We start from the raw sequence: 20,917 nt of genomic DNA on the forward strand, positions 1-20,917 counted from the left end.
AAAGAATCTGCTACCCTGACAGGATTCAGGATGTTGACTTTTGTGTCAGGTCTTTAGCTTTTACCATTATGTTCTCAGTTCTCAGTACTATTCCAGGTGTGTTAGGCATAAAAAAAATAGCCTCTGCCCTGAGCAGTAGTGTATTTCAGAAACAACAAATAGACATATAAATGATTAATGAAAACACAAGCACACATAAAATTAAGTTCTAAAGGAAAAGTATTGGCCATAAGTGATGCAGGAATCTAATTTCATTTTGCTGACACTGTCTGCTGTTTTGACCATGAAAGATGATATCATTTGGGGTGAAATTGTGAGGGTGACCTCTTGTACAATAATACAATAAAATGTCCTATTTCATCGTCTTCAGATATGAAAAATATGAACTTAGATCAAAAGAAAACAAGTTTAAAGACATTTAAGTATGATATTATTGCCTCTTTTTATTGTTAGCCTATTCATGCTCTCTACCACTAATGTGCCAGGATGGTAAAAACAGGAAGAACTGGCCGATGCTTTGAATAAAATTGTCAAGAAGGCTTAAATTTTTTTGGTGATGATCTCTCAATGAGTTTCTGTCTTTATTATATTTTTGCTACTTTAACTAGCTGATCAGGCTCATTCAGTGGCCTTCCATGAAGTAAAGTAAAAGAGATAGCTGGGCCAGATTATGTGGGATCATAGTTTTCAGGACATAGAAAGCTGGTCTTTGGGTTAAAAGATACTTTATCCTATCATATTCTTCTACTTCCTAGGGAAATATGCTTTGTGGCCTTTGGGAGATACTCACACGTAGTAGGTCATGTATGGTTAACCAGACAATGAGATGGTCTTAAAATGTTGCATACAAAGTGATTCCTTACTGTTAGATCCTTCGAAATTATTGTTGTATGATGACAAAACAGCCCTATCTTAGTATTTTTTTGTATCCTTCTAGTAACCTAGGGCTCTCCAGTAACCCAGGGCGCTCTAGGCCTCCTTCCTTCGGGAGATACTAAAGCTATGATTGAAGAGTCCCTGTTAGATTCTTAAAACTCATACTGTAACCAAGAGGGGGTTACCATTAGTGAGGTATCCCTTACCTCACTAATGATTTTGAATGCGCGTTATAGGAACGCCCTAGAGACGGATCTCCCTGCATTGTCCTATGCTGGGTGGGTGATTAGAAGACGTGTTGGGTAAATGGGTGACCTGTCCTCAGGTGTGCCGGGTACGCGTTCCCTTTCTCTGCATGATGTGACTGTGCCTGCCGGTGCCTGCGCGAAACCCGTCCAATAGAAAAGACGCATTAAGGCCGGTGATATATATATATACATATATTTTTTTTTCCGTTCGCTTTGCCACCGCCCACTCTCGAAAACCTAAACAGTTCCCCGGACCTGTCTTACTTTTCCATCTCCTCCCACCCAGCCCAACCCCCCACCCTGCTCAACCCCCCACCCTGCTCGCGACGCGAACGTGACGCCTGAGGACCCAATGAGCATGCGCAACCGTTCCGAGCATGCTCAGTAGCGCGCGCGGCGTTCTGGAGCTTCACCTCGCGGTGGCGGACGCGGAGGTTTCCGCGGCTGCTGCGGGAGCGACAGGAAGTGAAGCGGCCCGGCCGGGCAACCGCGGCGGCAGAAACAGAGGCGGAAGGGGCGCTGCGGCGACGACGTCGGCGACGGGGGTGGACGAGGGGGTCGAGCACCGAGAGGACTCGCCCGCTCGGAAGCCGGATCCCGAGCCGGGCAGGATGGATCATCACCAGCCAGGAACTGGCCGCTACCAGGTGGTGAGTTCCTGCGCCCCCGCCCCGGCCTCCTGCCCGGCCCGGGACCCGGGGACTGTTAGTCCCCTTATTCGGGCTAAAAACTAACTTAATTTTCTTCTTTTTTTTTTCCTTACACCTCTCCTTTTGGAGCTTGCCTCTGACTCCTTCGAGACCCCTCGACCCAAGGCTCCTCCTATCTCCCCTCCCCTCTCCCGCACAGTATACCTCGCTGTAGGACACTCTCCGTCCCCCGCTTTCTACAACTTATATTTGTTTGACTTCTCACTTTTTCGATCATTTCCTTATTCCCTGGCCCAGTCACATCTGAGACATTTCCCGTGGATTGTCTGCTGGACATGGTATTGAGTTCACATATCTGCTGGGAAGATGATCGCCGTCATAAATGGAGCGGGTAGAGGGGCAGGAGGTGGAAGCGCGATGTAGGGTGGGAAGTAGATTCGGTGAGAAATATGGGTTGAAAAAATTGTGTCACGATGGAGAATAATGGTGCTGATCTCGTGTCTCAGCTCTAGTTAACCTTGTCATTTTGTCCTTCATTTTGTTACTATTAAAAGTGACTGTTTTTTCCTATTCCGACTTTTTTTTTTGGGGGGGGGTTAGGCGAGGAAACAAGTTTTACTAGAAAAAATGGAAATCTTGTTTGAAAAATTATTTTTCATTAAATACAGGGTTTTCCATTCAACCACATAAGCCTTTTGTTCAAATGAGTGAAAAGTGTCCCTCTGTTTTCAGTGTCAATTTTTCAAACGTAGTTTTTCCTCTAGTGTTTATTATGGTCCTGGAATTGGAGGTTTCTGTTGTAAACCCTCTTACAAATGGACTCAGCAGTAGTTGACTCTGTTGTTGTTAGTAGGTAGCCTGTTAACAGTATAAACTTTCAGATGGCAATTAAGTTAAACCTTTCTACTGAGGAAGAGGAGGAAAACGTTAATATGCAGCATTGATGGTGCAATTAATAGTACTGTTTGTGAAATTTTACCAATATAGAGCAGATTTCACTCTTAAGTATGTATTTGCACATGTGAGTCTTAGTTTTGAGCTAAGAATTTCTTTTAATAATTGTATTTTGACAAATATGAAGGCTACTGAAAGATGAAATCCCAACATAGGTGATTTTGCGTTTTTCTGAGATAAAAGCTCATGATGCTTTCATTTCATGTGCTTTACATCTTGTAAATCTTCGAATGATCTGTGTTGAATTTTGTGAAAATTTGTATTTTCAGAATGCTTTGGAAAAAATTGCTGCCAGTATGGAAGGCATTTTCCAGTTGTCAGTGTATACAGTTTTGACAGTTTATTTTTTGTTTTTAAAGGTATTCTTATTTTTGCAGATGTTAGCTAAAGTAAAATTCAGTAGGTTAATATTGAATACTATTTCCATTGTCTTTTTTCTAATCTCTTTTCTTTCTTGTTCCTGTTTTTTCCTTTAAAGGCATTAGCTGATCTGAAGTCTTTCTCTTTGGGGATTTTGCTTATCAGAATCAACCATGTTCTCATACACAAGTCACTACTCAACATTTTTAACTGATATAGTTGTGCCTTAAAATAATTTGTTATATTGTCATATTTGCTTTCAGTTAGGACTTGACTTAATTATCATGAAAAAAAGTTACTAACACCAATGTTTTAGGATATTTTTTTCCTTTTCTCTACAACAATAAGTGGACAATATCATATTTTATTGCATTTCCCCCCCTCAATTGGATATGTGTCCTACATAGACTTAGAAATAGACTTTGGGTGGAAGTGTTCCTTCAGAGCAGAGGGCAAAAATTTGTATTTTTAAAGTTACTGTTCACTTTTAAGTAGGTATGATAATGATTTGTTTTCTTTGTAAGGCAAAGTGTTTGGGAATCTAAGCGTAGTTTAAATTTGGATGTTAATTCCTGTTGCTGTGTAATTACATGATTATTTCATTTGTCTAGTATAACTCTTGATTTTGTTGAGAATGGCCTGATGAATAACTATATCTAGTTATTCCAAAGAAGCAGCTGTATTGGTGCCTAGTAGACTTTTTGTCTAGGGACAGATCTGCAGCTCTGGTTTGTTTATGTGATGAACACAACTGCTGTGTTGCTGTCTTTAGCTCAGTCTTTTTGAAAACTCTGGAAAGATTAATAGATCATTGAGCAGCAGTAAACAGTTTCAGTAGTTGTGTTTGGAGATGACTAAGTAGGAGACAGGCACTTTGGGGTGAGATAGTATGTGATGTTAATTTATCACTGATTGATACAGTTAAAATTTAGCTTTCTGTATTGGAAAGCTGGTGGTGATGCCCAGGACCATCAGAATGACTCACTGCCATTAACCTATGCACAGGTTTTATGTGGAAACTGGTTTTTCTGTGGTCTTTTCTTCCTTCTCTTGTTAATGTGGATCTGAATTTTGTTAAGTAAAGCAGTAGGTAACAATGTAGAGCTATAAAAACCTTAATTATTACCCTTCTAATTTCAGCCAAAGCTAGGTATGCCCTATAGTTTCCTTGTGTTATGGGGAAAAGGTCTCGTTTGGGAGAAAATGAGCAATGTTGCCAAACTATGTAGTAGTTGCTTTGGTTTGAAGCTGTTAGGCCACATTCTAACTTTGATGTTCTCTCTTTTAAAGGATTATGTCCTGAACCAAGCTGACTACTGAGGTTTCAAAGATAATTCTGTATACAAGTCAGGTTGGCACTGTTGATTGTAGCAGTAGTTTCCCAAACTGATTTCCAGAATGATGATAATAGATGGTCTTAGAAGATTTATGACCTATATTAGTGTGTTAAAACATATTTGCATATTAAAACCATGAGAATTCTGCAGTAGAGACAGTCCTTTGGATTTGTTTGACCTAGCTCTTCCTAAATTTTGATCACGGAATTTTGAAGAAAATTTTAAGATTATCATTTCCAAAATGTTAATTTTTCTGTGAACATAATGAAGTTTTCATACTGCAGGGGTCTAGGTACTTTAGTCTTATATCTGAAGAATTACAGTTGTCCTTGATAAATCAGGGGCGAAGAAGATTGACTATTGATGGTTAAAAAAAACACGTTTTAAAGGTATCTGGGCTTGTTATTTAGGTTATGCTGTTTACAGCTTGTGGGCGCTTAGCTTATTTAGTTTACTTAATATTTGAAGCCTCAGTTTCATCATATTAGTACCTACCTCATAAGGATTAGTACGAGATATATATGTTGTAATACATGTAAAAGATATAATGCAGAGGCCATTACATGATAAATAATAATATGAGTAACATAAGGTATATAAGGTGTTATATATACTTCAATTTTGTTTGTGACCACTTTTGTGTCTTTTTTACACAGCAACATGAATATCAAGTAGTTTTTTGTTGCTCATTTCAAGTACTGTGCAGTCTTAAGATGTGATTTTACCATATTTATAGACTAGTAAGTTAGTTTTGTTAATGTTTAATTGTTGCTAGCAGAAAACAGGAGACTCCCAGATCAGAAACACTAGCATTATTACTCATGCCACAGCAAGCTGCGTGAACGTCAGCATTTTTGTGTAGGTTTCTCTTATACCCACGTCCCATCAAGGTGATGAGTCTAGATGGATGCACGTAGTGGGTCCCAACGGAGTAACTCAGGACCAAGGCTCCAGCAGTTTTTTGGCAAGCAGCAAACATTTTAGCGAGCAACAAACATACGCTCCTTTAGAGTATAGTTATGTGCTGTGGTAACCTTGACCGTCTTTGTTGCCTAGGTGACTTATTATAAGAATCCACTCAGTATCAGGAAGTAGATAAGTTTTGCAGACTTTCACACTCAGCAAAAACAGGCAGGGACAGTCAGGCCTATGGCAGACAACCTTACTCAATAGTACACGTTCTTGATGAGATAGTAGATGGGGAGTTTTAGGTGGAGTCGTTACTTTTATTTTCCATGTTAAAGAAATACTTCAGTCTCTTATATTGCTCTCTAATTTTTGCTTTCTTGGCTCACCTCTATTTCTTTGATCCTCACTTGTTTGTTTCCTTTGAATTTATCAGTATTCTTTATCTGGCTTATATTCTTACCACACCACTTTTACATCATCAGTGTTGCCCATTGCTTAATCTAAGAGGTATTTTTCTGTGTTCATCTTGCTTGATTTCTGTAACATTGACACTGGGAACTTCCTTTCTCCTTGAAACTCCTTATTCCTGGTAGGAAGAAGCTTTCTACTATTCTCTGACTTCTCTTGGTGAACTCTTTTTGTACTTTTATAATGTTAATACTGTCTATGACATCGACTATTGTAAGAGCCTACTTACTACTTTCTCCCTTCATCTGACCATCCTTCCGTGTCTTTTGCACTGTGAGTCATATTTGTAGAGCTTAAATTAGTATATCATCCTTTTTATTGCTGAATAGTATTTCATTGTATAAATCGAATGGCTACACTACAGTTTATTCATAATCTGTATGTTTATTCATACAGTTTATTCATACTCAGTTTATTTATACTCTGTTGATGTATATTTGGCTTGTTTCCAGTTTTTGGCTATTATGGATAAAGCTGGTAGAAATATTTTTTAGTAATATTTTTGTACAAATCTTTTTATCAACATACATATTTATTTCTCTTGGGTGGAATTACTGAGTAATAGGATAGGTGTACGTTTACTTTTATAAGACACCACCAGACTTTTTTCCAAGTTGTACATTTTACACTTGTACCAACAATGTATGAAATTTTGGTTGCTCCACCAACTTGCCAAATCTTGGTGTTGTCAGTCTTTCTAATTTTGGCCATTTTGATTGGAATTTTGAAATCTAAATTTCTGGTTTTCAACATACAAGTTCCTTGAATGGACCTTTCCATACCTGTACAGTGCAGTATCTTAGCAGTTCCTCCTCTTAATTTTAGGCATTAACTTCTCTTTTCTGGCAGGACCTCCTTAATACTTGTTCTTCATCCATGATGTATTCTCTTTTACTTCTTTATTTTACGTATGTTTATTTCTCATCTGCAGCTCTGTACCACACCACGCTGGTTTGTTTGCTTGTTCTTAAATGTAAAAACTCCTACAGAACTATAATTGGAAAAGGGAGAGAGGGTGAGTTACTTGTATCTCATCTGCATCAAGGCAGAGAAAACTTGAAAATCACAGTATTAGAGAAATTGTTATAATGAAATGTTTTTGTGTGTCTTTCTACCTTCTAGACCTGGTGTATTTCAAAGGTGCTTCAGGGTACAGGGTTCAGGGTTCCTGTGAATGTCTGATTTTTATCTCAACTTTAGAATATGTTTGAAACTTATAAAAACTGTAATTGAGGAATTTCATATTCAAATCTATTTTATACCAAGTTTCTAAAGCTTGAAGACTAGTATTATGTTGTGTGTTGCCAGGTTAATTTGTTTTTGATCAAATTAAAGTTTCTCTGGCTATTTCTTTGCTTGTAGTGATATTAAATGAAAGTGTGTCACTGATTTGATTGAGTGCAGTTCTTTTTTTTTTTTTTTTTAGTTATACAAAATAAGAAAAAGTGTTGGTGAGGATGTGGAGAAATAGGAACCCTTGTGCACTTTTGTTGGGAATGCAAAGTGGTGCAGTCACTGTGGAAAACAGTGTGGAGGTTCCTAAGAAAGTTGAAAATAGAACTCTACTATGCAGTAATTGCACTACTGGGTATTTACCCCCAAAATACAAGAACACTGATTTAGAGAGGTACATGCACCCCGTGCTTATTACATCATTATTTATAATTATGGAAGCAGCTCAAATGTCCATCCATAGATAAATAGATACAGCAGATTGTGTGTGTGTGTGTGTGTGTGTATGTGTGTGTGTTTGTGTGTATACATGCATATTATAAAAAATGGAACATTAGTCATAAAAAGAATGAAATATTACAATTTGTAATATGGATAGAACTAGAGAATATAATGCTAAGCCAAATAAGTCAGAGAAAAAGAAATACTTTGTGATTTCACACTCATATGTGGAATTTAAGAAACAAAACAAATAAAGAGTGAGACAAATCAAAAAGCTCATTCTTAACTATAGAAAATAAACTGATAGTTAACCAGAAGGGAAGTGGGTTGGGGGATGGTTGAAATGGTGAAGGGATTTAAGAGTACACTTGTCATAATGAGCTCTGAGTAACGTATAGGATTGTCGAATCACTATATTATAGACACCTGAAAGTAATGTTAACACTGTATGTTAACTGTGCAGGAATTAAAAAGCTTAAAGCTTTATTAAAAAAATAAAGTACAGATGAGTTTACTATATTAGCACACCTAATTGATGCTGAATCAAATGCTAGCCTTGCTTAGGCATATTTGAGCAGTACATGATTTAGTAATGACCAAAGACTCATGCAGTAACAAGTAAGTGTGTTGGATTTATGTCATGAAAATACCACATTGTAGTTTATACCACATGCTTATTTTATGTTTTGAGAGTCTCTTGTCAGATTTATGCTTAAGGTATGGGAACAATTTTTGGATATCATTATTAACTATAAAACAGAGGTCCTGAAACTCATTTTTTCAATGTATAAAAATTTATGAAGTATCTCTGTCTGCCAAATTCTGTTTTAGGTGCTGATGAATAAGACAATAGCCAAATGTTTGGCTCATACTTTGGTGGAGGAGGGGGTGCAGATAAATAAGTAAGCATAATTTCAGACAGTACTAGGTAGTTTTTTTTTTTAAATAAAGCAATTGTGGAATACACTGAGAACTCTGCTAAGCGCTTTACACATATGAGTACATTTAATCCTTAGACTACTTCTGTGAAATAGGTGATATCCTTATCCTCCCTTTGCAGATGGGATAAAATGAGACATAAAGAAGTTAAATAACAGGCTTAGCCTTGATGGATTTGACATTCAGATTTTGTTTAGTTTTATATTGCTTTGTAAAAAACTACTGCATATGCAGGCATTTTATTATGTTTCAAGATTCCATGGGTTGGCTCTGATCAATAAAGAGGTTCTTCTGCTCCATGTGATGAGAGCTGGGGCTGCATCTGTTTGGGGGCTTGATCGGTTTGGAAGGTTCAAGATAACTTATTCAGTTGGCTAGCAGTTGATGCTGTTAATTGGGAGCTCAGTTGGTGCTGTTAACTGGATTGTTTCAGTTCTCCTCTGTGTTAAAGTTTAAAGGAGTCATAGGTTCGGCCCTACTCAAAGGGAAAGGAAATAAACTCCATCTCTCAGTGAAGGAGAGGCACACATATACATGCAGGTAAAAAATTGGTGGTGACCATCTTTAGAGATGTCACACCAGTTGGTTTGACCCCTCAGTTGATTGGAATCAGGATAATCAGAGAACTTCATCCATTTGAAGAATATGACAGCCAGGCTAAGGCTTGATTGAACTTTTCTAGTTGATGTATATTTCAAGTATGATAGTAGCTTATGGTGAAAATTAGTTCGTTGGTTTAAGAATGTGAAGAAAACTGTGGCTAGAGCCAAACGAAGGGGGTTGGCTCAGAGTGAAATGGGACAGACTATAGAAATTTTATGAATTTGGTAGAGGAATGGAACTTTCATTTACACCTGTGGCTTATAATTTTTCTTTTGTGAAAGCAGTGAAGTCTAGCTCCATAATTTGCAGGTCCCAGGGCCTAATGAAAATATGGAATCGTAGCCTGGGGCAGGGAAGCCATTTCCCTTCCCATAGGTCTGCTGTCTCAACTCACAGCAGATGGACAGCTCCCAAGGGATTGCATCCTCCATGCCAGGACTTGCTCCACACCTGAATCAGCCAGAGGAGGAGACCTTGCTGGTTTGCCTGTGGATGTGTTACGTTGATGCCAGCCTGGAATGAGGGTGGCCGGTGCCTTGTTATACCAGAGCCAGAGGGTTCAACTGACTGAGGATCTTTCCTGGGGAGGCAGACTTACGGCTTCTTAAGTGTCCTGGCATATGCTCTGCTGTCCCAAGTGGGGTTTATAAAACTCAGATTCAGAGGTAAAGTTATTAAACATTTTAAGATGGTGACCATAAAGCATTAAACCCCAAGCATGGGGCCTTCCTGAGGCAGGGTTCTTAGTGACTACACTGGTCATGTGCTCATGAGATGGCCCTGAAAGTGGTCTTACTGTGGGGGTGGTGGTGGTGATGAGACCAACTTCTGTAAAGGGCCAGATAGAAAATATTTTAGTCTTCCCAGGCCATGTGGTTTATGCCATAACTTCTGAGATCTGCTCTTGTAAGGCCAAAGTATCCATACTTAATACATAAACAAATTAATGTGGCTCAAAAACAGTGGGCTAGATTTGGCTTGCTGGCTGTAATTTGCCCATGTCTGATATGGGTGTTATGGTAATGTACCTCAAACAGTCCTGAAGCTTGGTCCTGTTGCCAGATGCTTCTAACATACTTTTTATTTCATCCAGTCTAGAAGCAAACCCTTAGGAATGTGGTTAAGGTTGTTTTGCATCACTTACTTCTACCTAGTAATCAGTCAGCCTCTTCAGCAGGAAGCCTGCTGAACCCCTAGAATTGGGGTAGAGATGAATGGGTAGTGGAATAGAGTATAACATTTTTCTGTGAGAATGGCAAAGATGAGCTTCTGGTGTCTGGTAGAATCTTCATTCTGTTGAAGTGGGCTTCTCATGGAGGCCCTTGGCCATTTTATTTAAAATAACTATACCCTGGGGTGCCTGGGTGTCTCAGTAGGTTGAGTCTCTGTCTTCCGCTCAGATCATGGTCTCAGGGTCCTGGGATCAAGCCCCACATCGGGCTCTCTGCCCAGTTGGGAGCCTGCTTCCCTCTCTGTCTCTCTGTCCACCTCTCTACCTACTTGTGATCTCTCTCTCTGTCAAATAAATAAAATCTTTTAAAAAAAGAAAAACAATAAATAAAATAACTATACTCTTTTCATAGCACTCCCTAACCCCACTCGCTCTTTCAGTTTTTTTCCATAGTACTGATCACTGTCTGATATTCTGAATATTTTGTGTATTTAATTTTTACCTCTTCCCTTCACCCCAGGTGTAAACTTCATGAGGACAGGGATTTTTGTCTTTAGTTTATTGCTGTATCTTTCAGTACCTGGCATATGGTAGGCATTTAGGAGTATTTGTTAAAAATGAATGAATGAATGAATGAGTGTTGTTAGCTGAAGACCCAATTTTGTACACTCAAAATCTTTCTTATTTTATTCTGTTTTTATACTTGTTTTTTCATTGCTACTAAGACTTGGGCTGGTGGTTGTGGTGGTGGTGGTGGTGGTGGTGGTAGTAGGTGTGTGTATCTGTATTACCTTCCAGTTTAGTGTAAATTACCTTTGTAATTACCTTCCAGTAGTTTAATTAGTCCAGTAATGTAATTACCTTCCAGTAGTGTAAATTACCTTCCAGCTTAGTCTTTCCATGTGTGTGAATGTGTGTATATGTGTATGTGATTGGCACTCCCTAAAGTTTAGTATAACCTGTGAAGCCATATGCATGGCCCTGCTTAGTCTCTTTTTTGATTGTGGGGTTGTAGGTACTCCTTTGATTTTCTCATCTGTTTTATATTATATTGATTATCAACTGTTTTCTTTTTATTCTTTCCTTTATGTCAGACTTAAATTGTAAAATATTGTCTCATTGTATATCTATTAATAATACTTTAGAATGTTTTTTATATATGTAGGCCTGACTTAAATTTAAATAGCTATGAAATACATTCTGCTGACATTTATTAAATGTAAATTTACTGACAAGATCCTTGTAATTAGGACAAGCCTAACTAGCATGTGATTGTAAACCATCCTGCATCTGTGTTTTAACAACCATGTTATTGTGGTTCCTTCCAGAGTTTGATTACTTAGCTGGAATTAAGGTGTGGATAAAATTCTTGTTAAAGACATGCTAAATGCAAGTTGGGAAATGCTGCAATGGTCTAATATTTACTATCAGATTATCTCAAAGGTTTGACTTGCTTACTTTAAGATTTGTTGGAACATGAACTGTTTAATATTTTCGAAGTTTAGGAATGTGCTCTGGTTTAGTTTGTCTATGATGTTTCTCTAGAATTACCTATTACATTATGTAAAGAAATTGTGCTGTTTCGTGTAGGCTTAGAGTCAGGAAATAAAAGAGGCGGTTTTACTTCTTTACTAATTTTGAGGTGCTTACGACTTGTAGACTTTAGATGTTAGATTGAAGAAATCCAGCAGTGACAGTTTTTATAGAACATATGTTCTCACTTAGAGCTTTCATTTATCAACATGACTTTTTGTGTGATTTCCCCCCAAAAAGGAAGGGTTTTGACCGTTTTTAAGTTTTTGTTTGTAACCTTTAGAGAACAACATGAGCTTCTGCTTAGCTCCTTCCTGCTTGGTTTGTTATTGCCCTGCACATGAGCCAATTATTATTATTATTATTTTTTAGATTTTTATTTATTTATTTGAGAGAGAGAGTTCAAGAGAGAGCACTTGTGGGGGGAGAGGGAGAAGCATACTTTTTGCTGAACAGGCAACCCAAAGCAGGGCTCGATCCCAGGACCCTGAGACCATGTCCAGAGCCGAAGGTAGTCGCTTGACCAACTGAGCCACCCATGTGCTCCCATGAGCCAAATTTTGAACTATATTACTTTTGTTCTCTTGCTCTGCCCCTCTCTAACCACCACTGTAACACATGCTTTCTGGCCTTTTGGCATTTGAACATATTATTCCCCTTTTTCCTTTTCTCCCACCTTTCTCCAGGATTAGTTTCTGTTCTTTGTTCAGATCTGTTTAAATGTTCTTTTTTCCAGAAAATCTTCTTTCACCCCTTGCTCTCCCTCCCCCCTTCATTTCCCACCTTTTACTACCGAGTTCTGTGTGTTCTTTAACACTGTGCACTTATTCCTTTCTTTTCTTTTCTTTTTTCTTCATTTTTTAGATTTTATTTATTTATTTGAGAGAGAGCATGCACTAGCTGGAGGGGGGATGAGTAGGAGTAGCAGAGTAACAGACTCCGCTGAGCAAGGATCCTGATGTGGGGCTCGATCCTGGGACTCAGTGGGATCATGACCTGAGCCAATGGCAGGCCTTTAACCAACTGAGCCACCCAAGTACCCTGCATGTACCCCTGTCATAGTTCTTATTCCATGGTATGTATTTTGTCAACTCAATGGGAAATAGAGCTTAGGTTTCTCTTGTTTATTAGCATAGCTCACAGCCAATTATAAGTGCATACTACATATTTATTGAAGAAATAGATGAGAGTCTTTCTCAGTGACTTCAAGGGTATGCATGAGGTTATTGGTGTATTATCTTATTTATGAAGTGAATAGTTTTGTAGAGTTAATATTAAAACAACAACAATGTATTGCCTAGCCTATATAGTGATGTTCTTGGTGTCCATAGTTAGGGTAGGTATTTTCTTTTTAGAATAGTGCTGAGGGATTATTTAGATGAATTCTGTTGTTTTTACTGATTCGTCATCTGACTGATGGCTTATGTTTGCAAGATAGTTAACTATGGTTAGGTTATTTGGTCTACCTATGGAAAGAAGGAAAATAAACTTTCCAAGTATGTAAGTTAGTGATCATTTTCTTCAGCCTTTTCATTTTAGAGAAGATTGACTGAAGGAGGGACTAGTCGAAAAGCTTGGAGGACAAATTTTACTTTATTGCCAGCAAATGTATCAGTTAAGTTAAAAGGTTACATATTATGATATATACTATATTAATATAAAATAATGAGAAATATGAGTCTCCTTTTGTCCTCCAAGCCTTTCTCTTGGAAAGAAAAAGAAACAATCTTTTTAAGCTGCTTTAACTGTGTTTTTAACATATATGTATATTCATTTATTTGTTGATTTATGACTCTTGGACATTGTGAGGGTTCGGGATGCTGCCTGCTTCCCCCACCCCTCATCAGCCCAGAATGCTTGTATAACTTGACTCCCCCAAGACTTAGCCTACTGTTGACTAGAAGCCTTAATGATTAACAAACATTTAATTATCACTTATTTTGTATATGTATTATATACTGTATTCTTTTTTTTTTAAAGGTTTTATTTATTTGACATAGAGATGGAGAGCACAAGTAGGCAGAGTGAGGGAGGAGCAGGCTCTCTGCCAAGCAGAGAGCCCGATGTGGGCTTGGTCCCAGGAACCTGGGATCATGACCTGAGCCGAAGGCAGCCGCTCAACTGACTAAGCCACCCAGGCACCCTATTATATACTGTATTCTTACAATAAAGTAAGCTAGAGAAAAGAAAACCTTATTAAGAAAACTGAAAATATAGTTATAGTACTGTACAGTATCAGAAACAAAGCAATGTGTAAGTGGACCCACACAGTTCAAACCCATGTTGTTCAGAGCTCAGTTCCACCTTGTTCCTTGCATGTCCCTTTTTTCCTCCCGGATCGTGATCTCTGTAGTCTCACCTCTGGTGGTCAGATTTTGGCTTCTCACTTAAAGCAATGTAACGCTGGGCCTATTACTTCACCTCTCTATGCCATTGCTTCCTCATGTATAAAGTAAGGATAGTACGGATATAGGACCTACTTCATAGAATTATTGTGAGGATTGAGTGTATGAAAGGCACCTAATTTTTGGCTGAATCAGTAATTAGTATTTATATTTTATGACATGACAATATATTGTTCACTACTGAGTCAGGTGGTGTAATTTCTCTTTTAGAATTTTTAATGGAGTTGCCTAATTTTTATTTCTTTATTTTTCTTTGTATCTTTGTTAATTCTTTGCATATCCTGTGGTGATTTTTCAAATTTGCTTTTCAGCTGTATTCTTTGGCCAAAAATTATTCGTTTCTCTATTTTGTTCTTTGAAGATGTTCTTTTATTTTATTTTGTTTTTTATTTTTTCAGTGTTCCAAGATTCATTGTTTATGTACCACACCCAGTGCTCCATGCAGTATGTGCCCTCCTTAATACCCATCACCAGGCTCAACCATCCCTCCAACCCCCGAACCCTCCCAGACCCTCAATTTGTTTCTCAAAGTCCACAGTCTCTCATTTTTCGTCTCCCCCTCCGATTTCCTGCCATTCACTTTTCCTTTCCTTCTAATGTCCTCCATGTTGTTCTTTATGTTCCACAATTAAGTGAAACTATATGATAATTGACTTTTTCTGTTTGACTTATTTCACTCAGCATAATCTCCACTCCCATCCATGTTGATACAAAAGTTGGGTATTCATCCTTTCTGATGGCTGAGTAATATTCAGTGTATAAGGGGACCATATCTTCTTTACCCATTTGTCTGTTGAAGGGCATCTTGGCTCTTTGAAGATGTTCTTAGAACCCTTCCCATTTCATCTGTACTGTTTGTTTTCTAGGCCTAGTACAGAGCTATCATTTTCATTGATTCCAGCAATTTTGCCTTACTTCCTGGAACATAGTTAGAATAGCTGCTTTAAAATCCCTGCCTGGTAACTATAATCTGAGTCACCTTGGAGTTGGCTTCTCTTGATTGCCTTTTCCTCAGAGACCGTTTTATTTCTAGTAATTTTGGATTTTATCCTGGATCTTCTGAGTTTTGCTGTGCTCCTCTGGAGAATATAGATGTTTTTGTTTTGGAGGCAATCAGCTCAACTTTAGATTTTAAGTACTGTTTCACACTCTGTCTACAGTGCATTTGAATTATATTCAAGTATAATATTAATTCCTTAGGCCTGTAGTAATCTATTTTGGGTCAATCTTACACATGCATGATTCCAGAGTTAGTGATTTCTCTTCACTTTCTGGCTGGTTGGGCTCCATTTCATGCTTCCCTTGCTAGAAATAGCAGGATTTCTATTGGGTTTTTGTAGCTAAAGCTATGGTGCTTTTCCACAGCTGTGGTTCTGCCTTAGCCAAGCTGCAAAAAGAAAGGTGGGGGGTGGGGGGAATTTCTGCAGGTTGTTTCTTCAAGTTTTAACTTCCCTCCACATCCCTGTTTTTTTTAACGATCAGATTGTTCAGACAGTTGGGTTGTTTCATGTGTTGTCTTACATTTATAGTTGTAATCAGTGGGAGGCTTGAACTGTAGGGGGCCTGTACTGCCATGCTGGAACTAGATCCCACTGTAGATTTTTGAGATTTTAATGTTTCTACTTCCTACATTAACTTTCTTCCTAATATTTTTGTTTTGCTCTTCTTTCATGTTGGAAGTTTTCTCTAAATTTGAGTCCTCCTTCTCTGCCCATATGTATTTTATAAGCTGTGTTTGTGTGTTACTGACTTATTAATTGGTGGGCTTTGGTGTTGTGTTATTTCTTGGTGAACCAACCAATTTAGTTAGGATTGTCTGCAATTTAGTTAGGAAGCTATGGTAGTAGTTGAGCTGAGAGAGAGTGATGGCTTGGATTTGAGTAGTGCCATTGAGGGTCAGTAGATAGGTGGATTCAAAGATACGTGCAGTGTGTGTGTGTGTGTGTGTGTGTGTGTGTACTCCACTCAGCATTAGAAGTACTCATGAAGGTCATATTGTGGCAGAGTAGACGACTACTTTTGATTTTTTTTTTTTTTTTTTTTTTGGAGGCATCTTGAAATAGAGCCTGAGTTTGGAGACAGTATAACCTGTATTCGAATCTTGATTTTGCTTCTAACTAGGTGTGTCAGTTCAGTTAGCTCAAGTTCGTTTCACCATACTTCTCATACTCAACCATACTCAGAAGGTTATGGTAGAGACTAAAGTTGATGGTATTTATAAAGTGACTTTGTTTTTTAAACCAACGCTTAAGAGGTTTTTACTGTCAGGCATTATTCTTAGTATTTACTGGTGTTAATTTTTGTAAGCCTTACAAAAACCCTATGAGTAAGTATTTCCTGTTTTCGATGATAAAACTGAAGCCCAGACAGGTCACCGAGTTGGTAAGTGGTGAAGCCTAGATTTGAAACTAGAAAAATTGATTCCAACCCTCATTATTTAAACCTAGTATGCTTCTTATTCTTAGCCCAATACAGGTGGTTGGGGATAGGTTCAGAACTATTTGTGCTAGTATTTTATTTCATTTATCTGTGTATATGCCTACACAGTGCTTTTCATTGACCTAGTTAAAAGCAGAATTACCGTATAATGAAATACGTTCAAGTCTTTATCAGTGGTTAGTTATGCTAACTAAAGATTTCTCTTTAAAGCAAAATGCAGTCTTTTAAGAAGTAAAGCATTTAAATTACCAGGTTTTTCCCCTCCTCCAAAATTATTTGGTAAATTTTTTTTATTATGTGTGCTGAGGTTTGCCGACAGTTGGAATTTGAGTATCATAGAGAACCACCTACTCAGTTTCTTCCTGGAAAGTAATTTTGCTTTGTTTTTTTTTTCTCTCTGGAAAGTACTTTTGCTCAAGTTATAACATTTTTTTATCTTGAACATCTTTGTTGCTAGTGCAAATCAACATAGTAATGGAATTCATTTGTGTAAATTTTTGTTAGAAAATGCCAGTCATGTCAAGTTGTGTGGAAAAACTCAGTGTAATTGTGTTTCTGTATTGACCAGTATTTAGAAATGTGACATTATAGTGATCTCTATGAGGATGATATTATATATATAGGAATAAGGAAATACATTGAGTGAGTCAGTATAGGAGTACATGATTGCTGACTTTTTTGAAAGGAACAGAGGGGGAACATCTGTATGTTTGGCTTTGAATATTAGGAAGTTATGGAGATTATGTATTTAGATTTATTAGCCAACTTCTGAGGGTTTGCTTTTTCATATAACACTGATGGTTGAGTCTTTCAACTTTTGCCTGCAGTGGCATCTTGGCGTTTGCTGTGCTTCCTGGATGAATCATTAACAACTTCTCTCTGTAATTTATATTATTATACTTAGTTTTGCGTGAGGATTCTGTTTGTAGCTTCTCTGTGTTTATTGAGGGAAAACTGATGTTTCAGGTGTGGGTCCTGACTGGTCTTGGCTCTCTGGTTACCCGTGATAGAATATGCAGACTTTTATTTGCCTTTATTCTCTCTGTAGCAGCCCTACTCACACTGTATTGTGCCCTTGCTGTAGAGCTCCTACTTGTTAGAAGCTAGAAGTAGTGGGGATTGATGGGTTGGGATTTATACCCATTTCTTGCACCCAGTGTATGATCTAGAACATAGTAGGCCCTTAGTAAATGTTGGTTGAGGAACTGTTGGCTAACTGGCTACTGAATGGAAATGAATGATTCACAGAAAGAAGATGAGGCTCAAAACCCAGTCAGGATTTTGCAGCTAGAAGGTGGTGGAGATCTTGAATTTCTATCTTCTGGCATCAGATTATCTTCTTTTCTAGTTTATTCATTTAGCAACCACCCAGTCTTCTAAGAGAGTGTAAAATCAGAAAGACAGTACACCACCCTGATTTTTTAAATGACAAATAAATGCTTGTAATAGTAACTTTAACATTATTACAGGGGCTAGTTGCATTATGCCCTTGCAAATGAAATGAAATTATACAATTATACACTCTTCAGCTTCAATCCGGTCTGTGTGTTAGACGCAGTTTCCACAGCTCTTGATTCAGTTTTAGCTAAGTCTCTTTAAAGTTAGCAGAGTAAAATAAGGACCCCTACAAAAGAGACAAAATGAATCGTCAGAGGTAGGAGGAAAACCAGAAGGAAACAGTTCTCTGGAGGCTAAAGAAAAACCAATTAGAGATACACTAAATCGTGTTGAATGTATTAAAGATTTTCTTACAAGAAGGACTGAAAAAAAGACTTTTGGATTTAACAATTAGGAGGTAGGTGTTCTTAGCAAGAGCTCTTTGAGTAAAAGCCAGTTGGTGATAGATTGGGAGAAAATGAGAATTAAAAGTGCACAGAGTAAGAATAGCGCTCCCTCGCTCTCTCTCTCTCTCTTTTTTAGGATGTTTGTCACCGAAGGAAAGAAAGGAGAGATGGAAATAGTTCAAAAAGCACAAGGGGGGAAAAACTCCTTTATTTTTAGCTGATGGCAGTTTTTCTGTTTTTTAAGTATGGCATGAATAGAATATACATGTGGGTAGAGAAAAAGAAACTAGTGGGGAAAGGAAGGAGAGACATAATTTAAAGCAAAAATGATCCTTTGGGAGGCAGGATCTTCTCTGTACAGTTATCTGGCATTTAGGAGCAAAGAGTATACATTAGGATGGATGCCATAATGCTAAATTTAGAGATGCAGGGGAGAGAAGTTGAAGGAATTTTTGCATGAAAACCTGTTTTCTTCTGTGAAGTAGGAAGCAAAGATTTTGACAGAGAGCTCCAAGGTTGAAAGTGAGGAATAGGAGATTGGCAGAGCTGAAACACCTGCCATGGTGAGCGCTAGTTCTGATGGCCCTGCTGGGATTAGAATTGAAATTTGTAGTGGCGCCATCATGTCATTTGTTTTCCTCTCTCTACCAGGAGTATAGCAGTCAGACTCATTCCAGATTGGATTCAATAGGTAGATGTAGTTAGAGGATACAGGAAGTAGGAAATTGAGTGTGAGTGTCACTACATATGATAGCAAGTGAAACGTGGTAGTGAATGGAGGCCCTGAAGAATTGATTTAGTGGAAGTTAAGGGAGAGAGAGAGGTAAAAGCCAGGAGGTTGTGACCAAGTTCTAAAATGTAGAAATCTATCTTTTTTAGTAGAAGAGGAATAAATGAATATCATCAGATCAGGAAAGTAGTGAACTGAAGTAGTCTCTGGACCAGTCAACTCTGAATATTATTACTTCCTGTCTTGTAGCTGAGGTGTTAAGTTGGTTTAGTGATCCTGTAATACAGTGGGATTTAGGGCAGGGGGGATGATATTGGGGGTGGGTAGAGAGCTGGCTTGTGAGTCTTGTTGACTGGGGATTGAGTTGTGACCCTTGTAAATAGTAGTAACAAGATGCGAGTGGGTCTGACAAACTGTATGGACAGTGTGAATTTTAAGAGAGCCTCTTGATCTAGAATTGGCAGTATCTAAGAAAACTTTCCTTATCTTCTTGTTCCCAAATAAGGGGAGCTGTGGGAGGATTAACACTTTTGAGAGGTCTTTGAGGAATATAATGCCATCCGGGCTGAGTTAGATTTTGATTAAATATAGAGAAATCATTTTGTACAGTGACGGAAGGTGTAGAGGTTTTTCACGATCTACAGGATTTCTAACACTGGATTGAAAATTGTTAGAACCTGGATTGTAGAGTTTAAGTTTATCTGTTGGTTTTTATGTAATATATTGTTCTTTTTTCTTATTATGTAGCATTTTAAAACTTTAATTTTAAAATAATTTTAGACTTACAGAGAAGTGTGGAAAACTATTGCAAGGAATTCCTATATACCATTTATCCAGTTTCCTCAAACGTTGACATTTTATTATATTTGCTCTGTGATAATCTCTTTATATGTATGTACACATACAAACATATAACTGTTTTTTTCTGAAACATTTGAAAGTAAATAGCGGACATGCTGTCCCTTTACATCTAAATATCTCATCTCAGTGTGTGTTTTCTAAAAACAAAGTCATTCTTTTGTAAACCACAGTGCAAATTACTGAAATCAGTTATAGTGGTATAATAATAGAACCTGTGAACAATGTTCACCAGTTTCTCAAAGATCTTTTAGAGTGAAAGAAGATACATTTTTTACAATATCAGGATTTAGTTCTCGATTAAATACTGTGTGTATTGTGTCTGTTAGTCTGTTTTTTTTTAAGATTTTATTTATTTATTTGATAGAGATCACAAGTAGGCAGAGAAGGTAGGCAGAGAGGAGGGGGGAAGCATGCACCCTGCTCGATCCCAGGACCCTAAGACCATGATCTGAGCCGAAGGCAGAAGGCTTACTTAACCCTCTGAGCCACCCAGGTGCCCCTCTGTTAGTCTTTTTTAAACTTTTTAGTCTTTCATGACAATGTTATGGAAAGATTTGCATTGGCTGTTTTATGGTATACCCTACAAATGTCCATTTTTTTCCCCCTACTTTTCACCCGTTGGCTTTAGAGTTCATTGGTTATTATTGCCTGAAAAATAGTTGTAACTATCATGGTTGTCAAATGGTGATTTCCTAATGCTGTCATTTCTTCTACCTTTATTTAGAATTCTATAAGGAGACATTTTACTTTTGTCCTATTTATTTATTTATGTCAGTGTGAACGGGATTCTTATTTTATTCTACTAGTTATAATCCGATGCTATTATCATTTATTATGAGGCTCAGCTCATCTCAGGTTTGACCAGAGGGTGCCTCTTGCATCGCCTTCTATGTCCTTTGATATGTCCCCATCATGTTTGTACTTTCCTACCATATAGCATTTAGATAACGTGAAGTATCTGATTTCTTAAGAGTTG

General features: G+C 37.8%; 1 protein-coding gene across 1 annotated transcript in view; it reads left to right on the forward strand.

Moving 5' to 3' along the window:
• NDFIP2 (Nedd4 family interacting protein 2) overlaps positions 1-20,917 on the forward strand; it is a 73,224-nt gene that overhangs the window by 8,385 nt on the left and 43,922 nt on the right. Inside the window, 1 exon segment of the mRNA XM_059377790.1 lies at positions 1,471-1,774. Within this exon segment, the coding sequence (XP_059233773.1) occupies positions 1,471-1,774 (304 nt within the window).

Source organism: Mustela nigripes, chromosome 15, assembly GCF_022355385.1.
Source record: "Mustela nigripes isolate SB6536 chromosome 15, MUSNIG.SB6536, whole genome shotgun sequence".
In the NCBI taxonomy this organism is placed as follows: Eukaryota; Metazoa; Chordata; class Mammalia; order Carnivora; family Mustelidae; genus Mustela; species Mustela nigripes.